This window comes from Drosophila bipectinata, chromosome 2R (assembly GCF_030179905.1).
Source record: "Drosophila bipectinata strain 14024-0381.07 chromosome 2R, DbipHiC1v2, whole genome shotgun sequence".
NCBI lineage: Eukaryota > Metazoa > Arthropoda > Insecta > Diptera > Drosophilidae > Drosophila > Drosophila bipectinata.
Window position 1 is genome coordinate 17,291,761 of NC_091737.1, and position 27,930 is coordinate 17,319,690.

At 43.4% G+C, this 27,930-nt stretch overlaps 2 protein-coding genes across 5 annotated transcripts; one reads left to right on the forward strand and one right to left on the reverse strand.

Moving 5' to 3' along the window:
- Nucleotides 1-1,009: 1,009 nt before the first annotated feature.
- nahoda lies at nucleotides 1,010-23,609 on the forward strand. Of its 4 annotated transcripts, XM_070278169.1 has the most exons (12): nucleotides 1,010-1,710; nucleotides 8,438-8,870; nucleotides 17,309-17,379; nucleotides 17,613-17,710; nucleotides 17,773-18,533; nucleotides 18,912-19,298; nucleotides 19,364-19,807; nucleotides 19,871-20,446; nucleotides 20,510-20,726; nucleotides 20,788-21,008; nucleotides 21,071-21,240; nucleotides 22,462-23,609. In XM_070278169.1, exons 2-12 carry the CDS (start codon nucleotides 8,696-8,698, stop codon nucleotides 23,107-23,109), a joined length of 3,768 nt encoding a protein of 1,255 aa, XP_070134270.1. In that variant the 5' UTR covers nucleotides 1,010-1,710; nucleotides 8,438-8,695; the 3' UTR covers nucleotides 23,110-23,609. The 4 variants fall into 4 exon arrangements, with proteins under 4 accessions (XP_070134270.1, XP_017090897.2, XP_070134271.1 ...); XM_017235408.3 differs by having other exon boundaries at nucleotides 17,773-19,298; XM_070278170.1 differs by lacking the exon at nucleotides 22,462-23,609 and adding an exon at nucleotides 21,546-21,830 and having other exon boundaries at nucleotides 17,773-19,298.
- LOC108121377 (ovochymase-1) lies at nucleotides 23,597-27,912 on the reverse strand. The gene is made up of 14 exons (XM_070278339.1): nucleotides 27,699-27,912; nucleotides 27,595-27,640; nucleotides 27,366-27,511; nucleotides 26,731-27,306; nucleotides 26,612-26,660; nucleotides 26,417-26,550; nucleotides 26,000-26,358; nucleotides 25,535-25,754; nucleotides 25,411-25,462; nucleotides 25,070-25,215; nucleotides 24,385-24,999; nucleotides 24,264-24,318; nucleotides 24,088-24,200; nucleotides 23,597-24,015 (listed from the first exon to the last, which is right to left on the reverse strand). The coding sequence occupies exons 1-14, from the start codon at nucleotides 27,886-27,888 to the stop codon at nucleotides 23,633-23,635; spliced, it is 3,084 nt and encodes a 1,027-aa protein (XP_070134440.1). The 5' UTR covers nucleotides 27,889-27,912; the 3' UTR covers nucleotides 23,597-23,632.
- Nucleotides 27,913-27,930: the final 18 nt, after the last annotated feature.

The following is a 27,930-nucleotide window of genomic DNA, read 5'->3' on the forward strand; positions in this document are numbered from 1 at the left end:
TTCGATGAATGTTTTTTGAAATCAGCTAATCGATCATTCAAGTATATGAGTTTCAGAACAAAGTTTTACCAATTTCCTGTGGATGATGTAACAGTGTGTACAAATCTATTGTAGAATTCATTATTTCGATCTAATATTCCTCAATTATAATTATTTAAGATAAGAGTGGAAGTCCTTAAGAGGTTGAATGGCTACAAGCCGTTTCTATTTAACTTCACTGTCGACGCTTGTAAGTTTCTGAAAGGACAGAAGAAAACAAGTGTGACTCAGTTCTTTTACGATCTGTTTGCTCCCTACTCAAATATGCTTCACAAATGTCCTTACGATGTAAGTAAATGTAATTGTTAATGAACAAGAGTTGAATAGTTTTTGATTTCAGCACGATGTTTTTGTGAAAAAACTGCCCATTAGCCACTTGGATCACATGCTGTCTAATGTCCTTCCTTTTCCAGAAGGAGTTTACTGCGTTCACAGTGTGTATTACAGTCATGGAATACCCCGAATGGATCTAAAGGTTTATGTTCAAATACAATAAATAACAGAATATTTTATTCGAATAATTATAAAAATAGTTTTTATTGAAGTATAGTTACTTTAGATTTATATATTTACGTTTCAATGGCTAATTGTACCCAGAATTTGGGTAAAACAACAGAAATTATTCGCATGATCTGTCATGGTACATAATAACATTATGCATACATCATTGATCTATGAATCAAATTACTTCCAGTGGTACATCCTCCGCTTTGGAGGTTTATGAAAAAATTGGGCTTAAAACATTCATTAGACGTAAGGTTAATAGAGCTCCCGCGATACACAAAATATAAGAAACCCCTCTGGTTCTTGAACAAATCATTGTGCTAGTCTTGGCTTAAACAATTTTCGTGGAGTGTTGCCGGATTCGGGCAAGTAGTTGGCCCAAAGAGAGAGAGCTTTGCCAGCTTTCAAGCTGCCACCTGGCGGTAGCCTCACCTGGCCCACCTGGTGTTTCGATCTTTAGTTTCGATCGAGAGGCGCTTCAGTGCGAACGTGTGGTCGTGTGGCTCTTCCTGCTCAGTTGAAGTGCGGCATTTTCGGAACGGAACCAATCGAAACGTTGAGTTGCCGGAGCGTGGATCCCTTGGATATTTGCGGTCGTTGTGCAAGTGCGCGGCAGTCACGTACAGCCGTTGCAACAAATCCATCCATAGCCGTATAATGAACACAAATATCCAAATTATTGTAACAAAGTAGTGTACTTTCGATATGCGCTGGCTGATTGATTAACACATCACCTCCCACACACACAAAAACACAAACTTCGAGACTTACCTGTGGGTGCCATCGCAATCCACTGAAAATTGCGCGGTTGTGCATCATCAGCGGAGAACGTTAAAAGTGCCGCGACTGCATTGTTTTGACTTTGATCGTGTATCGTGGTCTCAGTACCTTTTTTTTACATTTTTACCGAAAGCCCCGACCCCTCAGAACCCCTCAGAGAAAAATAAAAAAAAAACCCCCAACAAAATAACTAAGGCAACAACCAGCGATCGTTGCAAGGCGCGTGCGTGTTGTAACTTTTGATTAGCCACAGAGTCGGATTCGGATTTGGATGGGGATTGGGATCTTCTAGTGCGCTTGCTTGCGTTTTTCGTAACTTATCGCCGCCTACATCGCCTCTTGCATTCGCCGGCGCTGCTTCTTTTTTCTTACCATAATCATCTTCAGGTAAGTTTTCGTGGAATGCCTCTACCATGCACTGAACAAAAAACTCAGGAGCTGCAGTTCCAGGAGCTCACAATAATTGTAAAAGCTAGTGAAGCGAAACTTATGCGCAGGCAGTTTTTCTGCTTGATTCGTTAACAGGAAAAGTTTTTGAAAATAATAGCTTACGCAAGATTTGGTTATAGAGAGTTTACATTACTATATATACTTATTATAGAAAATCTGAAATGCCTTCTGAATTGGCAATGCAAACTGGTACTCGTTTTAAAATTCCCTGCACATGTCGCAGCGGAAGACGGCAAAAAAAAGTGAAATTAACCACAAAAAGTGTTTGTAATTAAAGCCCGAAACATATACACACGATCTTACACACGGACACACACTCTGTCAGGTGTAATTTATTGCAAATTAACGTTTGGCAGCTGACAGCTGCTTTTTGGGGATTGTTCTGCGGAGATCGATGTGGGCCGCCAGAACCGCGATGCTGGGGCCTATACAGCTCTGTGGCAGATGAGATCATTTCTAAAAAGCCATTGCGACTGGGCCAGAACAGAATGGTCTGGCAAGACACGCCAAAACGCCAAATCGCGTATGCGTATGCGCTTTGTAAGTCCATTAATCATGGTCGAATAAAAAGAAATGTCGAATCCACCATTGAGTCACCTGTATGGCCGAGACTCAAAAGCTCGAAAACCTCAAATATTCCGATGGCAGTGGAGAGATCTTCTTGGCATCCATTAGCCAACCCTATCCAGCAACGGAATCTAATTAATTCTCCTTTGTTTTCATCGCCTCGCTAACTGTTTGTCTCCATTCCATTTAAGCCGCTTAGCCTAATGGCTGACCCCCAAACAATCCAAACTAACCGATCAGGCATGGAGTTTAAAGTACTCGGAAAAAGCATTAAAATCAGGGTCATTATTAGATCATCATAATATTTAATAGTGGATGTAATCACTTCCACATGTTGATTAATTGAAAGCAATAAAATTTTAAATAAAAGTCATACATTAAAAATGTATCCTCAGTGTAATCGATTGAGGCGAACCGCCTTGTCATGCCAAGATTAGACCAAAACGATGCTAAACCGAAACCGAAAGCCCGCCAGAAGTAGTGACCTTGAGGGTAATAACTCCCGCGACTCTAGAGCCGCGGCTCGCGGTTCTCTTAGTCATGCCCGGAATGCAGCCGAGCAGCATTGCCAGCTGCAAAGGCCAAAACCGGATGGCATCCACCAACGTCTAATGTCTAATACACACGGGCACGCCAATAATCTGCGTGGTTCTCCCAGATCCCCTGCTCCGTCCACTATAAAAGCATTTACGGCTGCTCATATAAAGCGCTATTATTAACATACTTACAAACGCCGAATTCCAGCGGCCAATAAACCAAACATAAATGCCAATAAGACCCAAAAATAACAGCTTAAGACAAAAGGAAAACCCAAAGCCGTCAGTAAAAACAAAAAACGAAGAAAAAAAAGTGAGAATGCGCGAAGGTAAACGAAACCCGAATCAGAAACAGAATCCGTCCGATCTGCCGTCGTCGTCGTTGTTGGGCAGGTTTGTCTAATGGCCGTTCTGGGGAGGCAGGGGCGGGGCACCACTTGGCTAAACAAACTGGTTAGAAATATATACAGCGTAAAGCGTATAGCGTACGGCGTACAGGTGGGGGAACCTTGAAGCGCATCTTGACTCTTCAGACGTAATTCGAACTGTCAAAGTCGAACACAAAAACCAATTTGTAATTTGTGCACTTGTTCGGCGTCGTTAGAGTCCCGAAAACCTGAATACTGCCAAGATTCATAACATGTCGTGTCGGGCAAATATTTCGCATTCATTTGCCAAATATTTTTTATAATGGCTCTTAAATTGAATTTTATTATTTTGTTTACGCTGCCCGTTCGAACGAGATGCTGCGCACTTGCGCTGCGAAATGCGGCATGCGCGTTCGTTGCCTAAGTCTTTTGTTTTGAGCGTCCAGTCGGATTGGCATTTGAGCCGCGTGCGTTTCAATGCCGCGGATTTGTAAGCAGCCCGTGTAAATGGCCATAATCGCACATCAGATTACGCAAAAGAGCGTAACACAGCCAGCAGTGGACTGCCTTAATTTAATTTCAAATGCCTAAGGCGTGCGACCTTAGATCTTAATGCGAATCGTTTGGCTCCGAGTTGATCTTGGCGGGCACTCGACCGTCGCGTCCCGAGTGACATTAGAAATTACTCAGCGAAATTTCGGGGCTTGCCATGAGAAAGTTATTCTCCCAAAAAAAGCGATAAAGAAAAGCATTTGCCGTTAACAATTTTTTTGGCAACATTTTGTAAAGATTGTGTACAGATATTTATGTAAAGGTCGGACAGGTTTTTGCAACTCATTAATAAATTAACATGTGGCTGTGATGGGGGATGCGATGCGAGATGTGTTGGCTCAAAAGCCGGGGAGTATGGACAAAGGGATCTCGTCAGTGATAAAGTGTTTATAAATACAAATCACGAGGCAAAGCGATGAAATCAGCTTTTACACCTCAAGTAACGTCGTAAAACCGACTTCGAGTGGCTGGCTTCTGTAACTGAATTCCTTAATAACTATTATCAATTAGAAAAGCATTATTCATTCCCACCTTCTGAGTATCTTATGTTTGTGGCATTAAATGAATAAAATAAAAATCAAGCTGTCTTGCCTTCTAATGCCAAAAGCCCACTCAGTCGCAACGGCCATCATTTTATCTCGCTATGTAGTCTGGGTGAAATATGATCTTATAGGCAGAGTTTGCCACGGCTGCGGGCAATGTGAACAAATTGCCTAGGGTATACAGGTACTGGTACTTTGGATGCCAGTTTAGAGATCAAGTTTAACAAGCATAAAATAGCGACAGCAAATAAACGCTTGTTTGTTTATCTGTCTGTCTGTTTGAGTGTCTTAACCCTTGGATTCACCCTGACCTCAGAGGCGACCCCTTGGAGGGAGATGGCCCGAAACCCGTGTAGCTTGTTCTCGTGAAAGTTGAAGAAATCAAGAGCCAAGTGGCAAATTAATTCAAACTTGGAAAATATTCACGCCGAAAGCGAATGAGCCCCCGAATGCCAAACTGGCTGCACCAGTTCCACGGCCAGATTACACGGTTCCACTATGCTAATCAACAGAAATTAGCCCCAATGTCACAAAATCGGAAATGTGCGGGGTGTCTCATGCCCGAATATAGTATAATTTGTCATCTCGATGATGGTTTCATTTTCCTAATTGATAGAAACCCATTGAAAGTGACGGTCCGAGCGTTTGTTTACTTTTCCCCGCCAGTTCCCCAGTTGCATTCCGAGTCATTCGAGTCGAAATCGAAGGTGAAATAGAAATTAAACATAAGCAAACAAAAAATCAATGAAAAACTTGGGCTCGTACGAAGACAACTTTCACTGCGAACCGAAGATGTCATCGAGGAGGCTCTGATGTGTCGACTCCATCAATGGAATTGATTAACGAGCATTAGCACCTGACATTTTCCAGCCACTGTTGGCAATTTTTTTACACCAAAATCGGTTTTAATAGAAAGGCAAGAATTCCTTAAATATTTATCAGATATTTTTATAGGTCATAGACAACTAAAATATCGAAAATGGAATACCAAAGTTTTGCTCAGTGCTGTGCAGTAATTATAATAAGCCCACTCGGCACACATGTTTGTCAATCACTCATTATTAGCGACTCTCCTGTCCAAGTTCGGCGCCGGATTCGTGGTGCGTGACATTAAAGTTGAGAAATTTCGCGCAAATAGAAATCCAAACACGAAATGCTTAAACCAAACAGTGTATAAAAAGCAAAACAGCAGCAGAAGCACTCACATAACCGACATGACGTACCGATTTTCGCACTCAACTCCCAGTCCACACCATTCGGATTTCAGTCTACAGTTTTTCGTTTTTCGTATCGAGTAGTCAGAAAGAGTCACATGGACCGTTAACAGCCTCTGGCCAAAAAACACACATCACCCATACGCCGGGTGGTTCATCAAAGGCGATTAGAAAGTCGTGCTAGCTTGCTAATCAATTTTTGGAATAGTTTCCTATTTAGTGGGTTAATCAAAATCACGAATATCAATTGTATGCATAAAGAATGTATCCTCTGGACCAGATAAATTACAAAGTTACATAATAAATTCCTTTTATTTTACTTAACAATTTTCTATTTATCTCGCTGCCATGTTATTCTCTAATTTGGCCAACTTAAAATGGAGCGTGCGGGCTCCAGTTTGTGTTGCCAAAACTGAAATATATTTCGGCCACAGATTCGTGGCTCTAATTTCTGGGCTCTTTTATTTTGGGAGCGGCCATAGGCGATACACTTGCCGCCCCAGAGTCCGAGTCGGTTGGCCAAAGTCTGGGGCCCCGATAGCATCGATTTATCGTCGATCCATTAATAGCTGACTATATTTTGTTTTGGGGCCAGTAACCGGTTTCCGGTACCCAGGCTCACTCACACCAATGCCCCCAACCAAAGAAAAAATTCAGTGACTGAGTCTCAGATACAGATACAAATAGCAGCGCAGTCGGTGTATTTTGAAAATTGTATCTGAAGCTCAACATGAATGAGCTTTTCGAATATTTCGTAACCAGTTGGACTGCATTTTTTTCCACTCGCTGTCGCCGTGAATCGAACATGAGTAGCGTGGCCAAATGTTTATGTCCGCAGCTATATAACCATAAGTCTATTGGATATAAGGCTATAATCGATATGCCGTAGAAACCGAGTCAAGTGTTCTTCTTGGCCAACGTGTTTCAGAAAGACTTCAGTTTAATTGCGTGTGAATTGCATTTGAATCGGTTGTGGCTGCTTAAGTTTCATTTTCGCCCTGGCATTTGTGGCTCTCGTTAATTACATCTCAGTTCTAATTAGTGGAAATGCAAAGCACTCGAGAGCCAATTCAATTAAAGTAATTGCTCATCTAAGCCCGGCTCCGGCTCTCCAGCTGTACAGCTATCCAGCTGCCTCTTAAGTCAGCTTTAAATTCCACTTTAGGGCTCCAGACTCCGAGCTCGGAGTCGCATTTTCCCTTAGTCGGTTGGGTAATGAACGGGGGTTTTGGCCAACTCATGACGGGCCAACTAGACAGTTGGCTTCGGTTGGCATCACGCAGCTCACCCATTCACAGAAGTTTCCCACTTTTCTTGGCAATACGTAGTCTCCAGCTGGGCGCCATTACCTTATTTTGGCCAAAAATGTGGGCCTTTTGATTGCCCAAGAAGAGATTAAAATGGATCGTTTTTAATTTACCTAAAGATTGTTTTGGTTGATCGAAAGATAACTTTTATGCTAGCAATTCAAAATGAAATGATATATTTTTGGCACATGCCTAGAATAGAACCTCTACTCCCAATGATTCTAACCCAGTTGCCAACTCTGCTCCAGATACTGGTTTTATGCCACTTCATTAGTGTTTGTTTGGCTCGGCTTGGCTTAATTAACATTTTTTACATGCTTTTCGATTTTGTTTTGCTTTGACGACTTCAATGTCAGGCCATGTGGTCGTCACAGTCTCAGATGTTGCTGAAGTTGTTACTATTGCTGATGGTGTTGTTGCCGCTGCTGGGGCTGCTCCCAATGCCAGACAGTAATCAAAACCAAACGAGGTGGTCAGCTGCTGCCTCGGAAGTTGCTACCGTTACGGCTTATAAAAAAAAAGTTTACTACACAGATACAAATAGTATATGGCAGATATTTCTGGCTGACATTGGACAATGACTCGGAGATTACCAAGCTGAAAACTCAATTGTAGATGTCACTTGCTGGCGGAAAAAAAAAAGCTAAAGTGGAACAGCACAGAATGGTCAAGAGGCGTCGTCTGGCCGTTCCCATTCTGGCCAAATCGTGGGCATTTTCGCCAATCAGCGAGACCAACTAACACCAATTGTCGTTGATTTATCTTGGGGCAAGAAAACAGATTTCATGCAGCATGCAATTTGCTTGTCAAAACTGTGGCACCATTTCTCAGTTTATTTTTTCTGCCAAATCCAAACAATTGGCCCGACCGTGCCACATTTACCCGCCCAATTCAACGCCATTTGTTGTCATTTAGGCCGGGGGCTACGGTATTTTTCAAGCAGGTAGAAGCACGACCCGAATATCCCATATATAAAGTGAGTTACTCTTATTTTATACAAAGGCAGATAATATTTTTGAAAGAGCATATATTTTTTCTAATTTCCGTAATGAGGAAGTAACAAAATGTAGTTTTTATGTCTTTTGGTTGGTCAAGCTTTATATATTTTTTTCGGTGGACTTTGGGACTAAGTACCCAAGTGTCTAAGTATCTTAGAGTTTGACTTGCTGGGGGGCAGCTGTCATTGGCTTTGATTAGTCTGTTGAACGCGGCAAGGCCTTCGATTTCACTCAGCTGCGAAGGCGTTGGATAAGTACACACATACATGGTGTAAAAAATATATATAAGCCCGAGGCATTCCGATCGAACATTGAACTGAGCTTCACACGCAGCTTAGCTCCCCCAAAGATACATCGCATCGAAGTATCTGTCGCCATGTCACTCTGAAAATCTGCAGGGAAAAGTGAAACGAATCTTTCGACACTTTCTGAATTTTTCATCGCCAAAGAAACTTTAATGGGGACATTGTGGGAAATTTCCTAGTCATTGTTTTGGCCACTGGCATAAATCATCTTGGCCAGATCCCTCCGCCTTATGCAATTCTCAGCTAATAAATCTATAAATACTGTTTCTTTTCAGGGCCCAACTCTGCAGCCGGCTGAAATGTTTGGCCAATTTGTTGCCGTTCGGGCCGTATAACAAAATCAATTATATAATTTTTATAATTTCCACACACTTGCCGATCAAAACGCAGAAATCCCCGTAAAAATCAATTACACAAAAGAAGTGAAAGAGAGAAGAGCTTTTGAATAGCGACGGTTCGCGGTGCTAATACCGAAAGGAAACTCCCCGACAATCGCCAAAAAATTGAAAAGAAATAAATTATTCGAATACAAAATGTCCATAAATAATACAAGACTGGGGACCCTGCTGGTGCTCCTCGCCGGGTGCTGCTACCTCGGTTATTTCGTAGCGGAGGCGCATGTGGCCCTCACCTATCCACCTGCCCGCAAATACGACCTGGACTTTTTGGACAATTCCCGCACCAAGGCGCCATGTGGCATGCCAAAGGGTAAGTTTACTATTTATTTTGTTTTTAAGATAACTGCTTGCTAAATATTGGCCAACACTAGTTCAGCTACCACGAATCCGTCTGCCAGGCACGCTTCGATTATAATATTATGGCTTATTACGGCTGGTTATGCGCTCTTTGTTGGCCGAGAGCTGTAATTGGCCAAGCACGTTCAATTCACACATAAGCATAAGGGGTACAGTGCGTTTCATAAGCCAAGCTGTAAACTGAAAACATAAATAGTTGAATAGCTTGAGTTAAACAAGTTAAGCTGACCAGAGATTATGATTTTAGAGACCTCTATGAGCCTTTAGGCCATCTTTACTGTACCTGGCCTTGAATGCATTGAAATTGTATCAAATTGTGTCATTCGTGTGGAGCTGCTAATGGCCTATGCCGCTGAAACGCACTGCATGCTGTTTGATTTTATTCATAATTTCCAAGAGACGTGCACTTTTGCTTTTGCACTCGCTCGTTGCATAATAGCGGCTGCCACTCCCCCTGCTTGCCCCCCCACGATCATATGCATATTATGCCTATGCTATGGCTTTGTTGTTATTGTTATGTATGTGCGGCATCTTGCTCAATGCTACTTGCCTTGCTTTTGTTGCTGCGGCTGAGCAAAGTGTTACCAATTAATTTGCATATCGCGAGCGAGCAGAGAAGCAACTTGGCCGCCATTCACTTGCCACCATTCGCTGGCAGGTGTGTGTTTCTTGTTTTTTTTTCTTCATATTTTTTTTTTTCGATGCGTGTGGATCCCAATACTCAGAAATTGGGTCACACAAATTATGAGTATTATGATTATGTTGTGTCGTTGAATTTCTTATGCACTTTCGAAAAATTCAACAAATTAAAATAACACCTTTTCGACGGCTCTTCAGTTTGGAAATTTCAATAATATCGACTCAAGGGGACTGGGTAAGGGCTTACCTTTTGGGCTAGTCCCATCCATACCGTTTGCATATCAATTATAGCCGACAATTGCCTTGAGATGGCTGGTAATTGGCAACTGGTAACTGGCGACTGGCAACTGGTCCGAACACGTGTGCCGCATCAAAATGCCAAATCAATTTCCATGGATATGTCTATAAAGTATCGCACACACATTCGCAGTGGGTACTGTACGGGCACTGTTCAGATACTCTCTGGCATTCAGGTACCTTGAGGTACAACCCGTTGAGCGACATTTTTGTGCGCAGCATTTATTTTCATTTTCAATTTTGCTTGCAGTTTCGTTTGGCTTTGTTTCTGCGGGGCTTGCTGTTAATTACATTGCGTATACGCAACGTGGGCCGCCCGGTCGCGGCCGGTGGCACGTTTAACCCATTTCGGGGCACGACAACTTTTGCCAGCGCCTGCGGCTGCTGCAGCTTGCCAAACGCGTATTGGCCGGGCTCTGCAACTTCCATTGAAACTGCCACTGAGGCCACTGCGGCTCACTTGCCGCCTTCATGACGATGATGTATGTGCCGACGCGAGGCAACTGGAATGCCAATGCAACATGCTGCAAGTGAAAAACTTTCACTCGTCCATTACGACACACAGAAGTCGCTAGGGGCTGTGACGGCAGTGCGGCCGATCGGTTTCTAAATATTCCGGTCACTATCCGATATTATGCCATTGGTAGGAGGCATTTTCACATTTTTCCTAATGGACCCTTTAGGAAATCATGAATTTTCGTATATGGCCCTTCCGATGTCCATAGTTTGGTCAATATTTATCCGATTCTTAAACGGAATACCTTGAAACAATTGTGGACCAATTCTCCATAAATCTGCATCAAAAGCTTGATACAAAATTTTTGATCGATATTTTTCACATTTTTCCTGACCCCTTGGGAAATCCAGGATTTCCGTATATGGCTCCTCTGATGACCATATATTGGACAATTTTCATCCGATTCTTAAGAGGTATACCTTAAAACACCATAAAACATCTGCATCATAAGCTTGATACAAAATTTTTGATCGATATTTTTCACATTTTTCCTGATGGACCCCTTGGGAAATCTAGGATTTCCGTATGAGGCCCTTCCGATGTCCATATCTTGGTCAATATTTATCCGATTCTTAAACGGAATACCTTTAAACAATTGTGGATCAATTCTCCATAAATCTGCATCAAAACCTTGATACAAAATTTTTGATCGATATTTTTCACATTTTTCCTGATGGACCCCTTGGGAAATCCAGGATTTCCGTATATGGCCCTTCCGATGTCCATATCTTGGTCAATATTTATCCGATTCTTAAACGGAATACCTTGAAACAATTGTGGGTCGATTCTCCATAAATCTGCATCAAAAGCTTGATACAAAATTTTTGATCGATATTTTTCACATTTTTCCTGATGAACCCCTTTGGAAATCCAGGATTTCCGTATATGGCCCTTCCGATGTCCATATCTTGGTCAATATTTATCCGATTCTTAAACGGAATACCTTGAAACAATTGTGGATCAATTCTCCATAAATCTGCATCAAAAGCTTGATACAAAATTTTTGATCGATATTTTTCACATTTTTCCTGATGGACCCCTTTGGAAATCTAGGATTTCCGTATGTGGCCCTTCCGATGTCCATATCTTGGTCAATATTTATCCGATTCTTAAACGGAATACCTTGAAACAATTGTGGATCAATTCTCCATAAATCTGCATCAAAAGCTTGATACAAAATTTTTGATCGATATTTTTCACATTTTTCCTGATGGACCCCTTTGGAAATCTAGGATTTCCGTATGTGGCCCTTCCGATGTCCATATCTTGGTCAATATTTATCCGATTCTTAAACGGAATACCTTGAAACAATTGTGGGTCGATTCTTCAAAAATCTGCATCAAAACCCTGAAACAAAATTTTTCATCGAAATTTTTTACAGTTTTCCTGATTGACCCCTTTGGAAATCTAGGATTTCCGTATGTGGCCCTTCCGATGTCCATATCTTGGTCAATATTTATCCGATTCTTAAACGGAATACCTTGAAACAATTGTGGATCAATTCTCCATAAATCTGCATCAAAAGCTTGATACAAAATTTTTGATCGATATTTTTCACATTTTTCCTGATGGACCCCTTTGGAAATCTAGGATTTCCGTATGTGGCCCTTCCGATGTCCATATCTTGGTCAATATTTATCCGATTCTTAAACGGAATACCTTGAAACAATTGTGGATCAATTCTCCATAAATCTGCATCAAAAGCTTGATACAAAATTTTTGATCGATATTTTTCACATTTTTCCTGATGGACCCCTTTGGAAATCCAGGATTTCCGTATGTGGCCCTTCCGATGTCCATATCTTGGTCAATATTTATCCGATTCTTAAACGGAATACCTTGAAACAATTGTGGATCAATTCTCCATAAATCTGCATCAAAAGCTTGATACAAAATTTTTGATCGATATTTTTCACATTTTTCCTGATGGACCCCTTTGGAAATCTAGGATTTCCGTATGTGGCCCTTCCGATGTCCATATCTTGGTCAATATTTATCCGATTCTTAAACGGAATACCTTGAAACAATTGTGGGTCGATTCTTCAAAAATCTGCATCAAAACCCTGAAACAAAATTTTTCATCGAAATTTTTTACAGTTTTCCTGATTGACCCCTTTGGAAATCTAGGATTTCCGTATGTGGCCCTTCCGATGTCCATATCTTGGTCAATATTTATCCGATTCTTAAACGGAATACCTTGAAACAATTGTGGATCAATTCTCCATAAATCTGCATCAAAAGCTTGATACAAAATTTTTGATCGATATTTTTCACATTTTTCCTGATGGACCCCTTTGGAAATCTAGGATTTCCGTATGTGGCCCTTCCGATGTCCATATCTTGGTCAATATTTATCCGATTCTTAAACGGAATACCTTGAAACAATTGTGGATCAATTCTCCATAAATCTGCATCAAAAGCTTGATACAAAATTTTTGATCGATATTTTTCACATTTTTCCTGATGGACCCCTTTGGAAATCCAGGATTTCCGTATATGGCCCTTCCGATGTCCATATCTTGGTCAATATTTATCCGATTCTTAAACGGAATACCTTGAAACAATTGTGGGTCGATTCTTCAAAAATCTGCATCAAAACCCTGAAACAAAATTTTTCATCGAAATTTTTTACAGTTTTCCTGATTGACCCCTTTGGAAATCTAGGATTTCCGTATGTGGCCCTTCCGATGTCCATATCTTGGTCAATATTTATCCGATTCTTAAACGGAATACCTTGAAACAATTGTGGATCAATTCTCCATAAATCTGCATCAAAAGCTTGATACAAAATTTTTGATCGATATTTTTCACATTTTTCCTGATGGACCCCTTTGGAAATCTAGGATTTCCGTATGTGGCCCTTCCGATGTCCATATCTTGGTCAATATTTATCCGATTCTTAAACGGAATACCTTGAAACAATTGTGGATCAATTCTCCATAAATCTGCATCAAAAGCTTGATACAAAATTTTTGATCGATATTTTTCACATTTTTCCTGATGGACCCCTTTGGAAATCCAGGATTTCCGTATATGGCCCTTCCGATGTCCATATCTTGGTCAATATTTATCCGATTCTTAAACGGAATACCTTGAAACAATTGTGGATCAATTCTCCATAAATCTGCATCAAAAGCTTGATACAAAATTTTTGATCGATATTTTTCACATTTTTCCTGATGGACCCCTTGGGAAATCCAGGATTTCCGTATATGGCCCTTCCGATGTCCATATCTTGGATAATTTTCATCCGATTCTTAAGAGGTATACCTTAAAACAATTGTGGATGGATTCTCCACAAATCTGCATCAAAAGCTTGATACAAAATTTTTGATCGATATTTTTCACATTTTTCCTGATGGACCCCTTGGGAAATCCAGGATTTCCGCATATGGCTCCTCTGATGACCATTTCTTGGACTACTTTCAACCCCCTTAAAAAAATCTGCACTCCCAACTCTCCATACTCTTTCTGGTCTGTTGCAATGCCACAAGTTGGCCACTTTTAAGTTGCATTTGGTTCACTGGGCCAGAAATAACAAAACGCAGCAGAGGGAAATGGGGACTGACCTCTGTTGCCGCATCTTGATGCTTGTTTGAATTGTGTGTTTTTTGTGGCCCCTCCATGGAGCACCACTTCACCACCAGAGTACCTAACAGAGTATCTTTTAATCCAACTCAATTTGTCCGTGTTTGACACTCTTTTTCACTGGTTTTGTTTCTGTGTCGGCTGCCACACGATTTGTTTTGATTTGGCTTTGTTTCCATGTTTTTTTATGGCCACAGAGACGCGACTCCACTCGGCTGGTAATTGTGATTTTCTGAGTGACGAGCACACTGGAACTGGAATGGAGGTCAAGATGTGGTCGCCTCTTGTGTCACTGATGTACCGATTGGGAAATGCATCAATGGGGTTGACAAAACATCGGTTCCGATAATTATGGACGGGCATCAGCTCGGTGTAAATGTCAATTAGTCACTCGGAGTTGAACTTATGGAGGCTTTTCAATATTCAACTGGCCAACTGCAACTCGAACTCATAATTCAGGCCAACAGATCCCCATTGTAGTTAAATCCTGTAGCGAAATGTCGCATTGTAGGCCATTCAGAATATCAATGAGTCTGCCGGGCACAAATGACATTTGGACCCCGCTACGTATACGTAATATGGCCGGAGGAATACATAAATATGCGCGCCACAGAATTTGCAAATGCATCTGTTGAAATTTATCTGCTTCGGGAGTCGATGGAAAACCATAAATACCGAAAACTGCAAGTGGTAGCAAAGTGGAGTGCAGATCCGATTGGATTGGATCGGCTCAGCTTGGCTTTGGAGGGGGTCTGGTAGTGGTTTCGGCCAAGACAACGTCACGAGCAATTAACTAAAGCGAAACTCCTTGACCACAGCGGCAGCAACACCACACGAACCACACTTCCAACTGCACCACCGAATGCAAATGTTGCACTAACAAAATGGTTTCAAAAAGCTCTATTCTTGGACTATCTTGGCCTAACTAACATGCTTGGATTTCTCCAAGTGCACCACAGAAAATATCGAGAGCTGCCAAAGCTGGCAAGATGTTAACCACTTGGTCAGGTTAATTTGCGGCAGTGGCAGCCACAGCGTTGAACGGTGGCAACTGCTAGTGTCTCTGGCTGTGGCTATGGCTGTGCCAGTGTAGGGTTGCCAAAGCGAAATTAATTTTATGGCATGTTGGCCACTCCCCACCTCCCTAGCCCGGCCCCCAGCTCCAAGGAATGCTGAAATTTATTGCCCTCCACGGCGCATGTGCAACGCTTCGTTAGGCGGCTGCCTGGAAGTGTATTTGTCAACCGATGCAGTGCACACTGTACAGTGAACAGGGACCAGCCGTGCATTGCGGAAGTCTTTGTTTGAGGCTACGTGAGAGGCGTCGCCCATATTTGGATGGATATGTTGCCGTGTGCTTCATGCAATTAGAATGCATGCAAGCAAACATTCTTCTATCAACAAGCAAATTGCCTCAAGGAGGGTGGGGTAGAGAGTTGGGGGCATGATGTAATGCCACCCATTATAAAAGTGCCTCTCAGGGTCGTCCACCCATGTCCAGATAAAGATGGGACACCTTCTCTAGGGAACAGTACGTTTCTAGTGACTCACAAGTATTTTAAAACTTCATAAATCTTCGCCTAAAAAAAAAAATTCAATCAACACCAGAGGTGATCCTCCCCTTGACTATCAATGGAATTCAAGTTGCTATCAAATTAGTCAGGTTTCCAATCAATTATAAACCGATTTCACGCGCATCTCCGCCAGAAAAGAGAAGCCGATCCAAGGCGGCCCCGACCGATTTGATTTGAATCCGGCGGTGGAGCGGGACGGACTTTCGAAATGGCCAGACGATGCCGGTGAGTTCAAGCTCAACCACCACACTCAGGCACACAGCAGCCTCCAAGATACACGGACACAGATACAGATACAAATTACAGCAGCAGCCTCCAAAACCAAGCAAAGGTGAACAACTTTCGCGGGCCTGTGCTCATGGGAAATATGACAGAGTAGAAGCAAAACACGAAAAAGCATACAAAATATTAACCAGAAAATTTCAACCGATCGGACCCGGGACCATGAGAAACGTGAATTCGAAAAAAAAAACAAAAACAAAACACACCTGCTAATTTAGTGCATGGCCCGAGATGCGATTCAGATTCGGACACTCAGATACTCGGATACAGGTGCCGCCCCTTTTCGGGCATAATTTGTGTGTTGTTTCGATTTATTAATGGGAACACTTGATTTATCCACCGCTAGTCGGTTAACCCATTTCTCGATCTGGTTTGGTGGCTTTTCCGTTTCACAAAAAGATTAACAAAAAGAAAACAAAGCCGCCGGGTGGGGAGCCGTGAGTCTGTGTGGTCTGTGATCACTGGCATGTTAAGAATGCATTGAAATCGAACTGATTTGCATCGGCGAGTGACCCAGAAACAGAGAAGCTCCAGTCGAATGGAAGCTGATTTTTCGCCACAGGTTGCGCAATAGAAATCAAGAGTTTTCCGGCCAAGGAACACGTCCAGTGACCCACAAACGGCCACCGCAGCTCCACTTTGACTGGGCTATACCCTAGAATCCATGCAGTTGTTATGCCCCACTTGATATAAAACTTGGTGTCATGTCGATCCATCCAGCTGCCAACTTATGTCCATATTTGGGGGACGACGATGACCAGCTGCGCAATCGAATGATTCAAGTGGTCAGTGCTTTTTTGCCATGTTAGCCACTTTAATGTGACTTTGGCTAACTGGCTGTGCGATCTCGTGTTAGCAGTAATCATAATTTTCAGCTTCCTTATTTGAGAAAAAGACCCAGACACGGGTTGGAAAGTGACACTCCTCCTTTCGCTTTCGGTGGAGATCCCAGCCAGCATCGCAATAAACGTTTATTGGCCTCAATTAGCGACTCGTCGGCTATTGACTGCCAACGATGTGCGAGCCGGGCCATGATAGCTACTCCAACCCTACACTGTGACGAAAAGAGTCTGCCAATGAGGAAACATTTTCTAGGATCAAAGATCATAACCAAGTAAAAATATTTGGCAGTGTCCCTCCATTCAGGTTGTAATTTTTTCACAGCTGGTCAGTGAAGATTACCGCACGAATGGGTTATGCAATGGACAAGTATGAGATTCGTCTGGGCAGGTTTACAGAGATGTTTTGGGGCTGGGTATTTAAAAAAGAGAAGAAAACGTATGTACATACCTGTCATGCGCAATTTGCTCAAGGGGGGTGGGGAAAAAGGCGGGGTTGCAGGTGCACTCGTTGCCATTCAATGCAGAACCTGTCCAAAGGGCCTGGAGGGGGGGGAAAATGTACTTAATTATGAGACTCCAGCCGGCCCTCGACGGCAACTGTCACCCATAATCACCGACTCACTGATCACGCTCTGATTTCATTCCGTTCCAGGCTCGATACGCACCTCCCTGCTCTCCGGATCGCAGCTCAACGTCACCTGGCACTTGGCCTATCCGCACAAGGTAAGTGGATCTGTGGCACACTCACGCCCCTTTGTGGTTCCGATACCCGAAGCTCTAATTAGCCGAGAACCCATTGCCTCACAAGCACGCAGTCTACGTAGATCGTAGATCGCAAAGCAAAGAATCGAGATTGGAGATTCCCATGTTTGTGAATCTACACGACATCGCGTCACAAGTTCTCAGTCATTGTTTTGGCGCGACCATAATCATATTCATAATTGTAACTTTTCCAGGGCGGCTTTCGGTTGCAACTATTGGATGCCCTTGATCGACCTGTTTTGGACCTGACGCCCCATGTGAATAACTCGGAGTTTGTGCGCACAGATGTCACGTGAGTTTCTGTTATCTCATTCCATGCCATTTAAGAAAAAACATTCTATATTGAACCCACAGGGCCCAGGCCTATCAGGTGACCATACCCAAGGACTTTGAGTGCTTCAACTGCACCCTGCGGCTGCTGCGCCAGGCTGATGAATGGTCCAATAGCTACCGCTTCTGGTCCTGCGCGGACGTGGACATTAGGCAGCGCAAGGACTTCAAGGAAACCTGCTCCGGAAATGGGAAGTACTTCCCGTCGCGCTGCAAGTGCGACAAAAACTTCTACGGCCCGCAGTGCCAGTACAAGGACGAGTGCTCCGCGGATGCTGACTGCGGTGTCCAGGGCAAGTGCATTGACTTGGGAGGCACCTCGCTGCCCCAGCGACAGTGCTACTGTAACTTTGGCTGGTTTGGAATCGGATGTAACAAGAGATCGCCCTACAAGAGCACCGACCTGGACCTCTCTTCATACGCAAAAAAGGAGCTGTCCCCCGACTACCACGTGTACTGGCGCCTTCTGGAGGAGCAGAAGGAGATCGAAGTGGTGCTCAAGGTTAACAGCACCTCGTGGGTGGGACTGGGCTGGAGGCCACGCCACCTGACCCCGGAGTGCAAGAACTTCCCGTTGGTTCGGGACATTGGAGATCTGACCACAACCTTAGAGAGTCCTGCGCCGGAACCTAAGAGCGAACCAGAGCCTAAGAGCGAGCCAGGAAGCGAGGCAGAGCCAAAGAGCGAACCGAAGAGCGAGCCTAAGAGCGAGCCGAAGAGTGAGCCAAAGAGCGAACCAGAACCTAAGAGTGAACCGGGCAGTGAAGCCGAGCCAAAGAGCGAGCCTAAGAGCGAACCGAAGAGCGAGCCTAAAAGCGAACCGGAGCCTAAGAGTGAGCCTTCGAGCGAGCCCGAGCCTAAGAGCGAACCTAAGAGCGAACCAGAGCCTAAGAGCGAGCCAGCAAGTGAAGCTGAGCCTAAGAGTGAGCCCCAAAACAAAGCGGAGCTTAGAATCGAGCCTAAAAGCGAACCACAGAGCCACGCTGAGCCTAAGAGCGAACCAAAGAGTGAGCCTGAGCCTAAGAACGAGCCAGAAAGCCATGCAGAGCCCACGAGCGAGCCTAAGAGCGAACCTAAGAGCGAGCCAGAGCCCAAGAGTGAGCCTAAGAGTGAACCGTCTAGCGAACCAAAACCTAAGAGTGAGCCCGAGAGCCAAGCAGAGCCCAAGAGCGAGCCTAAGAGTGAACCTAAGAGCGAACCTGAACCTAAGAGCGAGCCGGAAAGCGCGGCCGAACCCAAGAGCGAACCTAAGAGCGAGCCACAGAGCGAATCAGAGCCTAAGAGTGAACCTAAGAGCGAGCCAGAGCCCACAAGTGAACCAAAAAGCGAACCGGAACCCACAAGTGAACCTCAAAGCGAACCCGAGCCCACAAGTGAACCCAAAAGCGAACCTGAGCCGACGAGTGAGCCAGGAGCCGATGCCAAGAATGGCGCCAAGTCCAAGAGGGTGGCCAAGGAGCACTCCCCACTGGAAGGAGTTACCTCTGTGTCCACAAGTGTCTCCTATCGCGTCAGTACCAAGTCTGATCGTCAACGTCGCGAAGCTTCAGGTAAATTTAAACTTCATCTTAAAAACTGGAAGGAAGTCTAATACATTTACAATAATTCTCCTCAGATTCCCCCAAGTATCGACTGAATCCATACACACCCCGTCACGACTTCAACCCCATGGACTGCACGGATATAGTGATCGGATCCGCCCGCGGCATGGCCAGTCGAGTGGGAGACTATTACACCCGAGATCGTTCGACGCCACGCAGCGACGAGTTCTACGGAGGAAAGTCAAACCTGGCCTTGGGAACGGGCTTCGAGGAGAACGGCGTTACCACAATCATCTTCCGCAAGAAACTGGTCTCCAACGAACCCACCGACCACACCCTGGACGATGCTCTGACTCACGTGATCTGGGCCAAGGGCCAGGAACCAAACAGCTATGTGCATGTGCCGGCCTCCGGCCTGGAGACAGAAGCTTCGTCTGTCAAGGACTTTTATCAGCCGGACGAGCTCAAGTACCACGGCCACCAGATGCAACGCGGCGCCACGCAAATCAACTTCTTTGGTAAGGACCTGAGTCCACTTCCTTCATTTACATTTATTAATGCATTCACTTTTATTGCAACAGAAAAGGATAAGCCCGCCTCGAGCCCGACTGATCGCAGTGATCTCAGTACGAATGTCCTGGACAACGATTGCTACGGCCACTGGAAGTACCCTTCGAACTGCTCGCCGGAGGAGCACACCTGCGAGTACTACGCCAGCTGGGAGACCGCCGGCAAGGGCGACGAGATGCGCTGGCACATCGAGACCTCGAACACCCAGACCTGGACTGGAATCGGCTTCAGCGACGATCAGAGAATGTCCCAGACGGACTCGATCATTGGCTGGGTGGACTCACGCAGTGGCCGACCCTTCCTCATGGACACCTGGGTGCTGGGCTATGCTCCACCGAAACTGGACGATCGCCAGGACATCTACAACGCTTCCGGACGCATCGAGAAGGGTGTAACAATACTGGAGTTCAATCGCAAGCGCGTCAGCAACGACGAGCAGGACCTTTCCTTCACGGACGACCATTGCCTGTATCTGTTCTTCCCAGTTTTGGGCGGAGCCTTCAATGTGGTGAACAAGAAAATAAGGAAACACGAACAGGTGCCACCAATCTCTTCCCGTCGTGTTTGCATAAAGTCCTGTGGCAAAGGTAAGGCTTTTTTCCTTTTTTTCTTTTTTTGAGTTTTGTGACTTAAATCTATACATTTGACAGAACTGGAGGCCGTTTTCGTGGGCACCAGCACTCCGGCGCCCAGTCGCTTGGTCTACGCCGTGGGTGTCAAGCTAATGAACCTGGGCGAGTCGTACGAGGCACCCAAGCCCGGAACCGTGGAGTTCAATAACTTGGCAGCCACAATTTCGGACTCCTTCAACGGCATCCTCAGCTCGCTGAGTGGATACTACAAAACTGAGATCCTGGGATTCGAGAAGTAAGTTAAATTAAATCTAACAAGAGTGCCAGATATTCATTTTTTTGGTAACTATCCGCAGAGAGGGAAGCACCTTGAAGGCCAAGGTTCAGGCCATGTTTGACAAGTCGGATGTGGAAAAGTTGCACGATCTGGACAATAACACAGTGGACAAGAACGGAGAAGGGGCTGCCCAAAAGAATGCCGATGCGATCCGCTCGGCACTGAAGGATCAGATCGCCACTGGTCGCGTGGGATCGCTAACAGTGGATCCTCAGTATCTGGACTTTGAAGCCTTGGAATGTAAGTCTCCCGTAGGATTGTTGATTGTAGAACGGTTGTAAGTATTTGACATAAATTTTCAGACAAGAGCGCCTCGGAGCCCAGTGCCAAGGAGACGCTGCTCTCATTCTTCGATCTGTCCGAGACACGACTGTACATTGTTCTGGGCCTGATTGCCGCCCTAGTGCTCATCGCCCTCATCCAGGCTTTCTGCACCATTTGGAAGACGTCCCGCAAAAGCAAAAGCACCAAGGTCAGTTGCTAGAAGATTCTGAATTCTGTTAAATGGGTCAGCATCTAAAAATGTACAGCACAGAGAAACATAAGTTCATATTCTTCGTTAGAAACAGTAATTATATATTTTTTTCAAGACACTTAGAGATAAGAAAAAATTCTTGAAACTGAAGAAGTGGGACTACCACAGTCAGCCACATTTCTGGGAAATTTTGTATTTTTAATCGAGAATTCAATGGAATAATTGTGTGGAATTTCCCTTTCTCTGTGCTGGACAGGCTACTCATTCCGTTCCTAATAATATTTAAACATTATCGTTTAAAGCTGGTTTACGTGATTCCCGAAGAGTGGCGCATGTATCAACAGCGACAGCACCAGCGATACTATCAGCCCTCTAGCGATCTATAAGACTCAAAATCAGTACAATTCCCATCGGTGTTAAGCTCAGATTACGTATAGGATATCCCACTGCCCGAACCATCTAAAGCCCGAGATACAGCTACAACTGCCTTAAAGCATTTATTTGTTCTATTTAAAAGATAATACCGTAGATAGTTAAAACTCCAGTATCCTTTCAATTATTTTTATCAACCTGTATCTGTATCTGCGTGTGTGCGTGTGCCGCGTTTTATCAAAATTCTATAACCAAATGGGTAATTGAAAACTCTCTTTATTTTCTTGTGGTTTCTGTTGTTGTATTAACACCTTGTCACCTAACCCACCCACCAAAAAATCCTACTCACCTCGTCACTCTGAAAGGGACTTTTTATGCTCCTCTCCAATATATAAGTCTTTCTATGCTATCTGTCTCCCTAACCCATTTCTATGTTTCCAGTCTAATCCCATCCATTTGCATCTTATAAGTCTATGTTTGGTCTCTCCTGGCCAGTCAGTATTTGAAATATGCTACTTCTTTCAAAAAAAATTTAGGAGTATTGTCGTAATCAGCATAAAAGGTTAGAACCCTTGCCATCCAGCTCTTACCATATAGATTTTCACTTTAGATGGAGGTAGAATCTCATCACTTTTTAACACAATCCTTACCAATCCTGATCCTTGAATTCGATGGTAGAGTGATTCGACTTTAACGTAAGGCACAAGGCACATTCCAGAGCAGTTGCAGTACCTGTCAGGTTCACCCCACATGCCATAGACCAGAGCTTCCACCCACCCAAATGCTGACTGGAGGAGGATTGATATTAAGAAATTCCGCCCTAATCTTTCGTCTCTATGATTGCAGGAGAAGCTCATCCAGAACTCACCGTGGAAGGAGTTTGCCTCAAACACCAACTACGCCTTCGATCCGTACGGGGAGACGGAGGAAAAGCAGATGAACGCCAACACAGCTAACAAGGAGAAGTCACGCCACCGACACCAGTCCACCACCAGCAGCCAGCAGACCACGTTGCCAATGTCCCACTCGCCCACCAGCAAGTCCCAGATGTACTACGAGAGTCCCAACGGCCAGGGTAAGAGCAGTGGCAGCCGCTCCAACGGACGATCCACCCAGGAGAGCAGCGCCGTAGGGACCGGAGCTCCCTACTCCCGCAGCTCATACGCGGAGCGGGCCTACTCGTTGCCCCGACAGGCGCACCACTATCAGCAGAGTCCAGCTAGCATGCAGCCCTCCGGCTATTATACCCACGATCGCCGGGCGACCCGCCAAGGAAGTAGGGACCGGGAGCGAGAGCGGGAGCGTGAGCGAGAGGAGGAGCGTCGCCATCGTCAAGACAGGGATCGGGACTCTGGGTACGATCGGTCGCGGGATGATCCCCGCCAAAACGGGGGATCTGACACCCCCGACTTCTACTTCATGCCCTCGCAACGCAAGTATTCCGGCGAGGTGGTGCGCGTCTACGTGGACTACAACAAGGACCCGAAGCACTAAGCCCAAGGAGCCGCCTTCGATAATTTAAAGTCTCGTTTTAAGATCTAATCCGTCCCTTTTGTGTGGCATTCCAAACAACACTCCAGCGCCGTACTGGATAAATACTAAAGAACCTACCTAGCTAAACAGCTTTGAACAATTCGAATGAAAATGTCAAAAATGTCTTGTCGGAGCTCTCCCCGTCCCTCGTTTTGATTTTGCCATAAAGCAGTTTGTGCTGCAGCGCTCCGGATGCGCAAGCTTTACCACAAAAAACGCACAACGCATGATTCCGCAACTTAGAGAATTGTAAATATTTTATAGACACTACAGCTCTTACGATTATGTAAATCAAATCAAACATGCTACACAAATACACAAAAAATGATCAAGCTATCATTACAATTAGGAACTAAGTACATTCAGAATGTTTTCGCATTATATTATTACCCGTAAATGTGCAAAGAAACATAGTCACTGTATTTAATCAAATTAAATATATGCATTAAGTAAATACAAAAGTACGTTATTTTGATTATCTATCCTAAGAGAAGATATCCTCATCAGTGGCTTTCATGATTCGCATTGTGTCCAAGATCCAATCCGTGTTAGCCACAACATCAGTGAGAACTTGGACGCCATTTGTGAAGGAGCTGGCCATTCCGGCAAAAATATATTTATACGTATCATTTTTCATGTCCATCCATATTCCAAAAGCATCGCCAGGACTTGCGTACCGTTCTACATCATTGCGAGGGAAACTAACACAGACCTCGGACTGATTCGGATCAATATATCTTCCTATTTTTGACGCGCACGCGTTACTCGATAGACGTTCAAGTAGTTTATCTCCGTTCGCATAATACAAACTAACGCCAGCAATATCGTTTCTTAATTGTTTGTCGACCACTACGCAGATTGGTTTAACTGTAAATAGGATATATAGGCATTGGGTCAACATTATTTATAATGCCATTTTGGGTTAAATTACAAACATACCTGAAATGGTTAGGGGGTATTTCAAATAAAGCAAAACTAAGCCATTTGATCTTTGGACTCTTTCCACCGTGGTTTCTTCATAGGCCCCATCTGGATTCAACAAAGCCACTTCTCTGGGGAACAAAGAAACTATCAAGTATACTATAAACTCTCCTTTTATTATCTGGATAACTTACAATGTGTCTGCCTTAAAGTCATGCAGATTATTTTTATCGTTCGTCAGAACAAAATCTGCAAAAAAAAAAAATAATGTAAAAATATGAAAAAATATTTAGATCCAATAAATACTTCTCTTACCTCTGGCGATAATCGTGCCTTTGGTGGTGAAGGTAGGACCAAAGATATCAACCCTGTAGGGAAATGTCTCACGATCATATTCTCCGCAATCGTTATTAAGAAACGTAGCCGACTCAGTTATTAGCGCCTCAGTGATTGGCGGCTCAGTATTTGGCGGACTATGAGTAGTTGTTATGGTCTCGTCTTGATCATTATCGATCTCGTAATCACCACCCACTTTATACTCAATCCAGTCTACATATTGTATAACGTTGGTATAGACTCCAATACCGCTGCACCTGGGATCTCCATAGCTTACAATCCCCAATTGAACGTGGGCTGTTTTATTTTTGTTTGTTTCGAACTTCCTCACCAACGGGCCACCAGAATCTCCGGTGCAGGTGTCACCTTTATTGTCTGTCATTCCGGCGCAAATCTGTTTAATATCGATCTCCTTTTCAAATTTATCTGCGCAGTTTTTACGATTGAATCTGTCAAGGGACAGGGATTGTAATGTACCGCTGAGCCTATTTTGTTCAGTTAAACCCCAACCGAATGCCATCATGTTATCGATTGTCTCCACCTGCCGACCAATTTTGTCCATGTCCAGAGAAATGCAAACGGGCCTTACCATATCTGTAGAAGATGAATAATTTGATGGTAGTTTTAAAAAAAGGGAACTTTATATTAGCTTTTTATCACCCACCATTGAACGCCACCTCATGCTTAAGTCGAATCAGAGCGATGTCATTTATATGATTTTCCGTATTGTACCCATGATGAGAAATGGTGCCATCGACTTCAAAAGGCGGAGTATAAATTGATCTATCATAGACCCCCAAAGTGACGTACCTTGAAGACAAATCAAAAATATTATATTTATAAATTCATATATTCATAAGCTACAAGAAACAATTTAAAACTGATAACAATTTTTATAACAGAGCGACGCGACTTTTAATTTTTAAGAGAATTCATTAGGAAACTACATTTTAAGCTCCCAATAACATTTGGTTTTTATTTAAAAAACATTTTTAAAATACTCACAGGTCTTTTTTTTCTTTTGATTTGACGCAGTGAGCGGCCGTCAAAACATACTCTGAAACAATCAAATTTGTCCAATTCGAAGGACATTAGAATGTTAGGAATAAGGATGTATGGAAATAATTACGGCTTGTGATGAGAGTGCCTCCACAAATGAATATTCCTTTGGAATATATGCCGGCCATCCAAGGTACCTTCTCAGCATCATCGCCATTATGTATTCTAACTGTAAGTTCTTTGGCTTCGATTGACTTTGAAGGATTTATGCATTTTGGTTCCAGGAACCTGGCAGCATGCTGTTTAAACAGAAGGCACAACGCGATCGCTAAAAGTAGAGTCTTCATTTTCTAAGAAGTTTTCGAAAGCGAATGACCAGGCGTCGAAGACAGCACAGATTTAATATGACAATATTCGCCTTATCAGCGAATGAGTATTTCTTGAGAAAAAATTCTTGAGTTGATAAGTTTAATTTAATTGCTTTATTGTATACATTTAAAGCTAAATTTAAAGCATGTACATATTATTAGTCACTGTTCAAAATTTAATAATAAAAATCTGTTCTCATACATATCTGTGAAAGTGCTCCTCATACTTGGTGCTTTTGAACTTCCTGCAAAATCCATTCAGAATGTTTTACCACATCAGTGATGACTTTTATTCCATTTTTCGAATAGCTAGCGATTCCCGTAATTGTGTACTTATGTTCCCCATCATCATTCAAATCTAGGCCAATAATGTCGCCAGGACTACCATGTTCTGTCCCCGCAGGTATCGTCACACAGAACTGATTTTCATCGATTCGTTTACTTAATTTTTCCGCGCATTCATAAGAAGTCAGACGGCGGACTTCTTTTATTAACGCATTTTTATTTTCGTTAATTATTAAGCTATAATTTAGGCGAACCAGCTTTTTGTTGTTTGCGGGATTGGTGATTAGACAAATCGGTTTCACTAGAAATATGCATAAGAAATATGTACAAATTCTAGAAGTACAACGAACAAAAATTACCCGTCGATGAAAGAGGTTTTGTCAAGCGCAGCAACGCAATATCGTTCTGATATCCATCCCGATACTCTGGATGTTTGAGCACCAAATCCACATAGAACTCATATGATCCAGTTGAATCCACCATATCCACTTCTCTGAAATGGCGAAAGTTCTGAAATGCTCTAAATCAAGTTCCAAATCTATTGAATTACTTACAATGAGTTCGGTTCGTTAGGCATATTATGGGCATTCGTCACAATGAAACCTAGAAGAATGGGTACCATATTATTCAAAAAATGTATTATACTTTAAAAAAAATTTAAAAATTTACGTACGATCTGTGATAACCGTGCCCTTGGCCATAAACCCATTCCCATAGATGTGGATGGACCACGGATGGATCCCACTTGTATATTCCCCACAATCACTGTTAAGAAATTGTGGTTGCTCCTGCGGTACTTCCGTAGTCGTCGATTTCGGGGAAGGAGGACTGGTATTATTGTCTTCACTTTCAGTTTCTCCAGAACTGGGATTAATATGATATTCAATCCAATCGACATAGCTCATCACGTTGGTAAAGATCATATTCCCTTCGCAGGAGTCCTTTACGATACTCGTGATCCCCAAGAGCAAGAAGCCATACTCCCTCTCGTAGGTAATTCTCCGCACCAATGGTCCTCCAATGTCCTCGGTGCAGATGTCCCTATTATTTTGTTCAACGCAAATTTGTTTATCGTTAGGATAAAATCCCAATCCTACACCACATTCAGAAGGATTTGAACGATTCAGAACCATTTGTTTCAGGCCCTGGTTGTGGGCTAAATGGCCTCTGAAGGCTTCAAAATCTGTCAATTTTTTTACCTCTTGAATTAGATCCATATCTAGCGAAATGCAAGCAGGCCTCACAAAGTCTAAAACAAATGAATAATACTTTTTAGGGTAATAAAATTTTAAAACGAGAGCTACCAACCATTGAAGATTACATCTTCTTGAAGCCGTAGAAGGGCAATATCATTTGTATAATTATACATGGAAAATTGAAAATGAGTCTCTTTGTCGCTGACCGCATATTGGCTTGAAGAAAAGACTCCATTTCGAAGACCCAACTTTACGGAACTTAAAGAAAAATAATAAACTTATAGCACTTATAGCAGAGAGATATATTTGCCTCCTTTCGGAAAGTTATGACGAATACTTACAATCGGTTCTGATTTGATACGCAATGGGCGGCTGTTAGAACATAGCCTGAAATAATGGGATTTACCAGGTGAGACACTATCAGCCGAGAGCTATAAATACGTACGGCTAGTAATCAGCGTGCCTTGACATATGTAGCCCCTTCCGTCACTTATGCTGACCATCCAAGGGGCGGTGTTGTATAGTCCTTCGATTACACGTGTGGTGAGACATCTTGGTTCCAATAATCGGGCGGAACCGCCGACCCCCAGTTGTACTAAAAAGCACAACGCGATCGCAGCTTCTAGACACTTCATTTTCAGTGAAACTTTTAAAAATGACTAAATAATCATTCAGTT